The sequence below is a fragment of the Onychomys torridus genome, chromosome 9 (assembly GCF_903995425.1).
Source record: "Onychomys torridus chromosome 9, mOncTor1.1, whole genome shotgun sequence".
In the NCBI taxonomy this organism is placed as follows: Eukaryota; Metazoa; Chordata; class Mammalia; order Rodentia; family Cricetidae; genus Onychomys; species Onychomys torridus.
This window is the reverse complement of record NC_050451.1, coordinates 55,982,640-55,994,727: the sequence shown is the minus strand read 5'-3', so window position 1 is coordinate 55,994,727 and position 12,088 is coordinate 55,982,640. Positions and strand designations below refer to the sequence as shown.

General features: G+C 42.5%; 1 protein-coding gene across 1 annotated transcript in view; it reads right to left on the bottom strand.

The window, feature by feature from the left end:
• Nucleotides 1-389: 389 nt before the first annotated feature.
• The window catches only part of Ebf2 (EBF transcription factor 2), a 197,322-nt gene continuing 185,623 nt past the window's right edge, over nucleotides 390-12,088 (bottom strand). The window contains exons 15-16 of the mRNA XM_036199283.1: nucleotides 4,382-4,549; nucleotides 390-934 (exon numbers count right to left, since the gene is read on the bottom strand). Of these exons, the coding sequence (XP_036055176.1) occupies nucleotides 903-934; nucleotides 4,382-4,549 (200 nt within the window). The 3' untranslated portion in view covers nucleotides 390-902. The remainder of the gene's footprint in view (nucleotides 935-4,381; nucleotides 4,550-12,088) is intronic.

Below are 12,088 nucleotides of genomic sequence, written 5' to 3'. Positions count from 1 at the left end.
TGTTCGTGCTTGTGTTCCAGTGTTTCTCTGAGTCTGGTTTTGCGGTGGGTTGTTCTGTGGGAATCTGCACAAGTTACAATGTTCTTGTGCATGGATCGATAAAAGGATGGAAAAAGAAGTGGATGCAGGATGTAGGATAAGAATCTAATAAGCAACTGTAATAACCACACACCTTTAAAACTTGTCACTACATGTTTGTGTCCATTTCATTTTACATCAGGAAGAGAGATTCCTCTCTTCTTTAAAAAAAAAAAAAAAAAAAAAGTCTTAATTTCTACTTCTACTTACAATAAGTTACACGTTTATTTATTTAAATAACTGTAAAACATTTTAAATTTTTTTCCCTTTTTTGTTTTTTTTAAAGAGCTTAAAGTATAAGCAAACACACATACAACATTTCCTCATTCAATTCAGGTTTCATTTTTAAGAAAGTCTTCCATGCTGGTACCCTGTTTTGTTCAATTTTTTTCTGCATAAACTAAATTGGTATCTGAAAGGATTCATAGAAAATAGAAACTTTCAACTTTTTTCCTACAAAGAAAAACAAATAGTATCCAAAATATTAAGCATGAATGTTTGCCAATGTTTTTCTTAAATATTTTACAAACATAGGAAGGTGGTTTTCATAATGTTCATAACAAAGAATTTCGTTTCTGCTCTGAGCACTGACCACATCAATGACATTTTTCTGTCCTTGTCTCCAAAAGGGTCAGTTTGTGTAGTTACTGTCAAAGCTTCATGAGGAACATGAGACCAAGATGGTGGCTCTTTGCCTTCCCAAATCTGTCCAACATGGCCACTCAGGGGTGCAACTCTCCCCAGCGAGTTCAGAGTGCTTCCTTCATAATTGGTCCATCGGAATAAGTAGTTTTGTGCTATGAGAAAGCAGTTCTTCCTCTGCTTTACATTGGGGGTACAACAAGTCCAGTCATGGCTGCAAGGAAAGAGTGACACAGATTGAAACATCAAGACTTTTTTTTTTTTTGGAAAAGTTGATCATAGGGAGGAGGGCACATTTGGGAACAATAGAGTCTAACACAACCCAGGGAGCTGGTGAGGTGTTCATATGTGAGTGGGTTTTCTCCAGGACTGGGCTACCAGAAGCTTCAGTGCTGGCCACCTACATCAGGTCCCCATGTGTGCTGGGCAAGCACTTTACCATTTCTGTGTATCAATAGGTCATCTTAGGACAACAGAAGTAAACATGTAAACCAAATTGCAATAGACATGTCCCACATCACTGGGTGGAACCAGAAGGGAAACTCCAAGGTACTGAGCCTATTGGCTTCTTGGGCATTGGTTATAACAAACCAAGGTTTTATCTCCACCTAAGTGTCTTCATGAACATCCCCCTCTATATTGGATTAGTGCTTTTTTATTTTTTATTAAAAAAAGAGTAGTTCATCCTTATTTAGAACTCACTGGTGGTGTGTGGGGATAGTCACCTAGAAATGCTGGTCTTTGGAAAAGACTCCATTACTAGTTTGGGAGTCAACCTAGTCCCCACTCCCCATGCCATACCCAAATACACCATCCACTGCCTCCTCCATCTAGCAAGAGGATGTAAAGGGCATTTGTCTGGGTAGAATCAAGTCCAGTGTTTTCTCCCTGTGTGGGGCATGAATGAAGTGAGGGGTCACATAGCAAAACACATGCCTCTGTCCTTGCTGCGCTGTAATGAGCCCAGAGAATTTTTACAGATTTGGAAAATGACAGAGTTCCCTCGTATCCAAACTTCCAACCATCTCTGACATTTGATTCCTGGATTTCTCTTTTTTATATTGCATGGAGGGGAAAAACGACTCTTACACAAACATCTTTTTGAGTTATGCTCATCATGATGCTTCCAAGAAAATAGACAAAATGCTGGCTGTTTGTGCTCTCTCCAACCTCATCTCTTTCTCTTCCCTTCCTGTATCCCTCTCCCATCCCCCCCCTTTCTCTACCCCAGCTAGTTCTCTCGGGCAAAATTGTCAGCTGTCTGTTTCCCTGCCCATACAGCCTTTATTGAATGTTTGTGAGATCTGGATTAAGGTCTTACACAGCTAGCAAAGCCTTAATTATTTTTGCCTGTATTACTATATATTGAATCGATGTAAGTTTTCAATAAAGGCAGTTCAATTCTGGACACTCCCTGATGACTTGGATATATAACAACTGCTGTAATTATCCAGGAGTGTAGGAAGCCTGTGTGTGTGTGTGTGTGTGTGTGTGTGTGTGTGTGTGTGTGTGTGTGTGTTTGTTTCTGGAGGGAGCTAAAAAATGAATCAGACACACAGCATATAATATCACCTTGACAATCTATATTCATCAACTGTAAATGCTTCATGAGTGCGGCAGAGGGGGGACAGAAAATGCTGTAACTGTGGTGTTTAGGAGGAAGAAGCCTGACTCCTGTCCTCCCCTATTACATTCCATGCTCTTTGGCCCTTCCTCCCTTATAAAGGTCACAGGTGCCCCAAATCTCACAACAGCAGACTTCATTCATCCACTCAACACTAGATGGGTTGGAATTTTGCTAGCTGGTGACTTTCACTTTGTACTTAGAGAAACCAGAGCCAACAAACAGAAAGATAGAAATTCTTGGGCGGGGAGTGGGGGGATTTTCACTGATGACTTTCATGGTGGAGAGAGGCTTACCTGCTCTGTCTGGTTCCTTCTCACTTTGGGCATTTTACAAAAAAGTGATGCCCTACCTCCGTCCTGGTGGCAAAGTAGATGTGAATGAAGGGTGGGTAAACAGAGGAAGTCCACCATAACTGTTTCTAGAGAGACTGTGCTGCTGTCAGAGCATAGGTTCTAGAGGCTGAGTGCCTGGATTCAAGTCATCAGCCACCTGCTGTGAAGCCTCAAATCAGCTGTTCAGCTAAGGAAGGGGGGCGGGCATGATCCGAAGGAGGAGGTCTATGTGGAGCACTCAGCGCAGTGCCTTGTCTACAGGACAAATTTTAAGGAGTATTGTCTACACTGTGGATCATGATTCCAGGGCCTCCACTTCCTCCTCACTCTACTCTCCCTTCAGCTTAAAGTTGATGAATGAAGGCAGGAAACTTAGAGAGCAGAGACATCCTCACCAACAGGGTGTGAGGAGGGGGTCCCAGTAGACATGTCCCCCGTGGTGTTTATTTCCCAGGATGTAAACATGACCCTCATGGAGAAAGTTCTAATCCTGCTCTGAGTGACAAGATGGAGCCAAGGGGTGTTTGATGAGAGACAGGATGGTTGGAGACACTTAGTTACATGCTGTGCTGTTTCCCTTAAGGCTTAGACATCTGGATGAAAAAAAGTTTCATCCAACATACAGATGTTTCCAACTACCCACATGTTGGGTGGCATGGAGCTCCAGCAGCCTAGCCTACTGAGAGGAATTTTCAGTGGCTATTCTGAGAGCTGGATTTCCAGTAATGGTTTTGACAGTTTCTCTGTCATCTCTGTCAAAATGTCACAGTCCCTAGGGGTGAAAGTCACAGAAACCTAACATGCCTTTCAAGTTCTCTCAGCTACCCTCACAGGTATTCCCCAAAGATTTAGAACACATGCTTTCAGCAAGCTACTTTAAGCAAGGGCTGGGGGCCCCAGAATGGCACAGCCCATCCTAGGTCCCCACAAAGCTCTGCTGACCAACGCTGCCTGTCATAAATGTTTTCATGTCAAGACATGAGAAACAGCCAAAAATAATGTGGGTCACCAGTGAGCCATGGTGCTCAGCAGTTTCCAATTTGCTCTCTTGCCATCAGCTGCCTCCCATTCTCAGAGGAATGATTAGATTCTCATGTACTCATCACATTTGTGCTATGTCATGTCATTTCACATTTTAGGACCTTGCTCAAAAGTGGGTTTGACGGGTGATATTAATTTTTTATTCTTAGAAACAGTATGGCTTTTTCCTCTTCCTTCTCTGTTTCACCCCTGGATCGGGCACCTGTTATCAATTTGGCTAGCATATAACCAGAGTTTTCGCTCCTGATGGACCCTTCCACATGTACCATGAGAGTGAACATGAAGTGCAGATGGTAAGCCAGCTAGATAAGAAATAACCACAAGGTACGTGAAGAGGTCAGTCTTCCAGAAACAGTGAATGGCCTGATGGAAAGCAAAATTCTGGGCTGCCCAGATGTTCCTGGGGTGAACATGTGGCTCTACCACTGCTAATTCCATGTCCTGCAGATGCTCGGCTTGACCCCACTCACCCTCCATACTAACCCAGCACTAGATGAAGCATCAGGCCAGCACTTCTGCCGTCCATGACCCACCATGGCAGTTCCAGGCCCTCTGTAGGCAAGTGCTCAGAGCTACAGAGTAAAGCTGGGATGCTTGCCCTTTCTTTGCAGGCCCAGGACACCTGGATCACATGCGCCTCTACAGTGGTCCCTTCACTTACCTCTGAATCCATTTCCATTGCCACTGGAACAGGCGGGCGAAGGGGAGCCTTGGGGCCTGATGACAGGGGCAAAGGCACTCTTCTGTTTGACAGCAGGAAAAACGGAAGAGGAGAATGGAAGGATGGAGGACGTGCTGGAGGAGCCGACGGTGGGGCTGGAGGACATGACTGGAAATGAAGGCGTGATACTCTTTAGGATGGGGGCTCATCATGAAACCATTTTTTTTAATACCATTTGCTTGAGAAATTATTAACTCCCAGGAATTGGTCCAGATTCCAGTGATTAAAAACAACGATAAGCTTGAGGGGCCTTCATACCGACTTCCATAGTGACTGGGTCAATTTACATTCCACCAGTCAGGGGTAAGCATTCCTTCCCCACCCCACCCCCACCTCCTTGCCATTATCTGCTATTATTATTTTCCTTGTGATAACCATTCTGACTGGGGTGAGAGAGAATCTCAATATTGTTTTAATTTGCATTTACCTTACAGCTAAGGTAGTGGAAATTTTTTCACAGGTATGGTACACCCATTCATACATCTTTAGAGAATTATCAGGTATCACATTAGTCTATTTTCTGATTGGGATCCCAGAGACCATCATGTTATGCAAAATAAATCAGATGCAAAGAGATAATAGCATGTGTTTTCTCAGTTGTAGTACCTACAGTTGTTTAGAGATACATAAAGTCGTTCTATGCATGCATGTATATGTATGTGAGCGTATGCATGGCACAGAAGCAGAAGGGAGAGGAATGTGATCAAGGGTCTTGAAAGAACTATCTATCTGAAACTGAGTACTGCATACAATAGCTGTGTGCCAATGAAACAAAAGAGAGAAATCAGAAAAAAAATGTCGAACATGACAATATTCTTCCCCCATCTAGGCAGAATAGACTACGAAACAACTACTGTGGTGATTATGCCATTAGAGGAAAGGAAGGCCATGTGAGAAGACAGACCACTTTTCCAACCAGGAGTCCAGGAAGGCAGGCATCAAGGTAGGGATGGGATATAAGATGTGGTAGATCTTCATTCATGACAGAAATGGCAAGAGAAAAAAAAAAAAAATCTATGCAGCATGGGAAACGTCTTTTCACCCTAAAAAGAAGTCCTATCTGGAGCTATGAGCTGCCTGGCAACTCCCATGCCCTAGGGGTTTGACGTCCAGGGCTAAGATCAGCAGACTGCCCCCCCCATGGGCCACTGCTTCACTCCATATAGGAGTTCATTAACATTCAGAAGATCACCTCCCTCTCTGGACTCTCAGTGCAGTTGGGAAATAAAGCTGAAATTCAGTCTCCCCTGACATAGTGCTCAGAGAAAAACCACCAATATTAACAATATTAATATTAAATAATGACTTAAGGAAAGCCAAAGGCTAAGGGTGGTGATTTCCAAGAAAAATAAAGGCAGTTTAAACAGTGAAGGGCCCCACCTTCTCATGGCACATACTCCACCAAGTTACATCAGAGAGGAGGTCTTATTATTTATTGCTAAGCTTGCTCACAGGGAGCGAATGAGATGGGGAGCAGCAGCAGCTAAGGGTGAGGTGACTTGAAGGTCAGAGCTTTGGTACCCTGAGGTATGACATCTTTACAGCAGAGTCATAAGCCACAGTTATCCAAAGAAAAGAAAGGAAAGGAAGAGCTTCATTCTAAGGAATACTTACGCTCAGGCAATACTGATTTTAAAAGCTATGAAGAAAGACACACCCGAGTCCATCTCCACCATTTTTGCAAATACAAGTAGAAAGACACTGGAAAGGGGGGTGGAAGTTCATGTCATGCTTGAGGATGAAAATGTGTGAGGAACTGGAATGATTCACGGGACCATACAAGAGGCGGAGCTCATCATTAGGAATGGATCTTGTTTATGGTTCCAAGTCTAATATCCTCCTCTAGCTTTGGCTTTACCATCAATGAAATATAAAGCAATATATAAAAATGCTCCCCCCTTCCCTTAACATCAGATTTAGAGGCCAAAGAAAGGCTGAGAGGCAAGGGGCTCTGGCTCTGACCATGGTCTAACTTCTACAACAGTAAATCCTCAATGTAGACCCCAAAATGACACCCTAGTTTCTGTTGCTGCAAGAACCTCACTTAAGCATGATAACAGAGAAGGCTCTTTTTTTAAAAAAATACGATATTATTACTAACTCTGAGAGTTTCATACATGCATATAGTATGTTTTGATTATTTACTCTCCATTCCTCCATCTAACTCCCCCAGATCTACCTCAACAACCCTTCCAAACTTCATGTCTTTTTAAAAATTAATCTACCTAGTCCAATTTGTGCTGCTCACATGCTCATGGGTTGGAGGCCACCCACTAAATAGTGGTCAACTTTCCAGGGGTCACACCTCAATGAAAACTCACTTTCCCTTCCCCAGAAGTCATCAGTTGTCAATGGCTTCTCAACTGGAGGTGGGGGGTTGATTATTCCCTCCCACTCCATGAAGGAGTGTTCACTAGCTTGATCTTGTGCAAGCAACCAGAGAAGGTTCTCCAAGTGTAAGCAGAATCTATATATGTTCACTCACACACACATACACCCATGTACACACACCTGCACACATGTAGACACACATACACACATAACACACTCATACACATATGTGCACACACACATAAAACATGTATACAAAAATGCACGTTTACACACATACACAAGTACACACATGTACGCACACATATATACACATGCCATCCCACTTATGCGTAGCATGTATCTCATTCTTACAAATACTTTTCCTAACATGCTGATTCAATCTACAGGGTGACTCGGGCCACAGCAGCTTCTCAGGAGAAACTTTACCAAGTGACACAAAAGAGCAGTGGCAGAGCTGACAGGTGCAAACCCTTGTAAAGACACTTCTCAAAACCCTCTGTGAAAATGACAAATGGCACCCAACGTAAACCATAACTTAAACCATTTAAAGCAGAAGGCTTAAAGGAATTCTGTGCATTTCAGCCAACGTAACTGTTATATATTTCAATAACCACACTATAAGAAGAAAGCTTTGTGGACAAGGAGAGCACTGATGTTAGATACTAAAGGATGGGGTCAATATAAACCTGCATTATACCATCAACTAGGTAAACAAATAGTTGTGGGGAAACAGTCCAGAATGGACATGGTTATATGAGACCTAATGGTTAATAAAGATAGTAGTGCATGTCATGGTGCTGGGAACTGAGGCATAAGCTAATTCACTAACCAGTGGGATATTAAATATATAAAATTTAGGGTCCTATCTTGGGTTTGATGTGAAAGCAAATCTAAGTAGATGTGGAGTTACTTGCAAAAATAAAGCTGTGAAAGTCACAGTAGACACCTCAAAAGGTTATGTAATTTTCACAGTTATTTCACCCACAAAGTCACAACAGAAGCTGGAAAGACAGAGTTGACACACAATGAAAAAGCTTCTGTGACTCACATATGCACAAGGAGCAAATGAGGAATCAAGAAAAATGTTTGCAATATGAACTTAGCTGTGTCATGCCCTTGACAGCTAATGTGTTGCTTGCTCTACGTTAATTAGGAAAAGGAAAAAAAAATAGAAAATAGGCAAATAACATAAATGAAATGGCCGAGAGATCCGAACAGGAGTATTATTCCAACTGAAGAATTATAAAACAGTAATGTCAATGGTAACAAAATGCCATTTTTCATTTATTAAATGGTTAACAACTAAAAAGAGACCAGCAGACAAGGAAGTGCACTCAGGCTCTTTCCTGAGGAGAGAGTCGTCCCTCCAGGGGACTTTGGCAATACATAGCAAAGTGTGTTCAAATGTTCAGATCATCTGACCCACTAATTTAATCTCTGGAAATTAATCTCAAAGGGATGGTCACAGATGTGCCGAGAAGAAGAAGATTCAAGGACTTTTTACAACAATAAGAAGTTGGGAAATATATGACCCATAGTAGAGTAAAGCATATTAAGTCCATACAATAGAATGTTAAACATTTAAACTAATATTTGAGAAGAATATTTAACAGTGCTGGAGTACCCTCTTCAGATGAAATTATACACTAATATATATACACGTCAATATAGACATCAACCCAGCTTCTACCTAAAGAAAAAAAAAACATAGGAAGCAAAGTGTGGAGGGATGGGATAAACACTTGATCTGTGATACCCCTGATTGACAAAACTGTATTTTCAAATGTATCCCTTTCATTTGTCTGAATTTCCAGAATTTTCTATGATGAACATATATGACTTGTGACATAGGAGAAACTAAAGCTCTGATATTACAAAATGGGAAAATATCCTTTCCATGGGGTGGGTATGAAATAACGGTCATTAGCAAAAGGTCCACTGTCCTCTTTATGGCCTAGAAATTAACTTCCCTGTTAATTCCTCTAGGTAAAAGAAAAACAGAGGATAATTGTTATGGTTAGTTTTGTTTATGCTTTTGTTTTTATCAATTTGACACTAGCTGGAGTCATTTGGGAAGAGAGAACCTCAGTTGAAGAAATGCTCCCATCAGATTGGCCTATGGACTAGTTCGTGGGTCATTTTCTGAATAGTGATTGATGGTGGAGGGTCCAGACAATTGTAAGTTATTCTGCCACTGGACCAATGCCTTGGGCTTTATAGTAAAGTAGGTCACAAAGAGCAAGCCTGAGAGCAGCACTCCTCCAGGGCCTCTGCTTCAGTTCCTGCCTCGAATTCCTGGCCCAACCTCTCTCAGAGATGGAGTGTGACCTGAGAGTTTTAAAATGAAATAAAACCTTTGTTCTCCAAGTTGTCTTTGGTCACAGTGTTTTATCACAGCAATAGAAACATCAAGACACTAACAAACTCTCAAATACCTGTGAAAAGCAGTATGGTGGTGGTGTGTGTGTGTGTGTGTGTGTGTGTGTGTGTGTGTGTGTGTGTGTGAAAGAGAGAGAGAGAGAGAGAGAGAGAGAGAGAGAGAGAGAGAGAGAGAGAGAGAGAGAGAGAGAGAGAGAATGTGTGATGTACATACATACTCATGTATACGGAGATGTGTGTGTCAAAGCACACACAGGACCGGATGATGATATCATGTATCCTGCTCTACCTCTCTCTACCTCAACCCCTTGAGACAAGTCTTCCACTGAACACAAATCTAGGTGGGTAGCAAGCAAATCCTCCTGTCTTTACCTGACCCCTCTCCCCAGGAAATATTGGGGTTATGGGCACACTACCATAGGAAGCTTTTCACTAGATTCTGGGGATTTGAACTCAGGTCTCCATGTTTATAAAGCAAGCGCTCTTACCTGCTAAACCAGTAATTGACTTTTTAAGGTAAATGTCACTAATTTCTCTTCTCCAGTTTCAGGACTTATGTTTGTAGCACTGAAGGGCTTCTTAGAGCCTGGTGTCACATCCATGACATTAGTAATTTGTCTGCCTTCCTCCCGCCCTCCTCTCATGTACCTTCCTGCATACTCCCAGTCAGAGTTTCCAAAGTGTGTCTGTCATGACCATAAGGATGTATTTTCAAAGTTAATTGTTGCTGGGCTGAGGATTTCATTCAGCAGTAGAACACTTGCCTAACATGTACAAGGATCTGGGTTTGACCCTCAGTACTACCAAAAACAAAACAAAACAAAGACAACAGCAACAACAGTGGTTATACCTGCACAGACATAGCATGTCATTTCTTTCTTTCTTTTGGGCCTATACATGCTCTTCAAAATGTCTAGAGTCAGAATTTACTATTGCAGGATTTGTTTTTTCTTTACTTAAGAAATGCAATTGAGACACATCAAACTGTTGAGCTTGCTTTTCTCAGGGAGGGAGTCTTCTCTCTTTTAAAAACCATTTCCCTATGTTTGGAATTTTCTATAATAGTCATTGAATGCTTTACCACAGAAAATGTCTTATCATTTACTTCTAAAAATATAAAAATACTGAAGTGCAGGGCACGATCTAGACTGCAAGTAAAGTCGTTGGACGCCTGCCTGAATGGACTCTGCCCCATGCTTTGGGTTGGCTCGATGGTTATTCTGTTTGGAAGACATGGTCCCCATGGGTGTTGCAGGCTTGTTGAGTAGACCATGTTTGGGGACAGTGGAGTGCACCGTTTTGGGAAAGCTGATCACACAGACTTCCAATTGAGAATGTCTCTGGACACCTTTCCATCTGTGGCTAGAGGCCAAGGCCAAGGCAAGCACGTCTGGCCCAGAAATCTGTGTGAACCTGGGAGTTAAAGAAAAATCGCTTTTCTTCTTACAAGGATTGATTGGCCAGCTTAACCCCTGCTGGAACTCACAGACCCTCCTTGGCATCTGCATCCAGCCAACGCAGTTGCTGGCACTCAGGGGGTCTGTCAGCATTTCATTAGAACCCCCTATTGTCAGGGGCTTAGAGTCCAGGCATAAAAACGTGCACCGAGCTGGAACTTGGCACACACAGCTACCGCCAGGAAGTGAAGTTTGTGTGTAAGATTGAAAAAACATCTGTTGGGCCGTTTTTGAAGGAGGGTGAACAAACTCAGGGAAGATGTGGGGCTCTGTGCTGGCCATAAGGCAAGGCAGACTTGACAGAGAGAGCGAGTGTTGGCTCTCTTGTTTTAATGTTTCTGGAGAGTGATTGCCCCGTGGCGTGGTCCAGCCACATCAGGCTCATTAGAAGGAAAAAAAAAAAAACCACCGCCACATAGTATTGTGTTTTCAGACATAAGCAATTGAACTGACGAAATCTTTCCCCCTGGGCTTTAAAAAATATTTCCCAGAGAAGTGAAGACCTCACTGGTTAGAAATATAGGTCAGGTGTTATCGTAATGAACCCCACTGGGGATTTGGGATTTTACAACAAGCGAATTTGATCATAACGAATGCACCGCTTCGAATCCCATTCACAGTCAGGTCCCTCAGACCCTCCAGAAATCAACGTGCAAGAGGTTACTTTCAGGACCGCAGGGTGATGGGGGGGGGGGTCCTCTGAGGTCTCCTTACTCCCTAATGGGCAGGACACCATCCTGTCATCCTATTTTAACAGGTGACTTAAAGATTTGGGGTGTAACTGTTTTTCTGAAGTCACTTGATGGAGTGGGCAGAATTCGGTTCTCCTGGAATTATCTAGTAAGAAACATTAGGCAAATAATACCCAACTGAACACCTGCTTCGCACAAACTGCTAACTCCATAAGATGCACTGTGGAGTGCATATTCACATACTAATAAACTATTTAAAATCTACAAAACAACTATTTCATATGCTCAACCTTGTATATATATACAAGCACATGACTGAACCATGAGAAACTGCCATTTCTGTATTTCCAAAATGGCCAGATGGGGGCTGGCAAGATGGCTCAGTGGGTAAAGGGACCTGGTGACCTGAGACTGGCATGGGAGGAGAGAACCAACTCTTGAAAGTTGTCCTCTGATCTCTGTATGTGTGTCATGGCATTCATGTGCATGTGCGTATACACACAGACAGACACACAAATAAGTACAATAAACTTGATAAAAATCATTTAAGGACTGGTCAGAGGAAAACAATTCTATCTGCTTTGGCCTAACGATACATTGTAAGTAGTCTTGAGACTTCACATTACTGAATAACTTTAGAGCACAGCGTTGTGACTCTGGTACCAAGTGTTGGGTCCCATTTAAGTCATTTACCTACGACGACTCTTGGAGCTGGTCATTTGCCAACTCCTCATCTCAGAGAAAGTGGTGATAGTAACTAGTGTTGTGTTTGTGCTGTGGTTGCA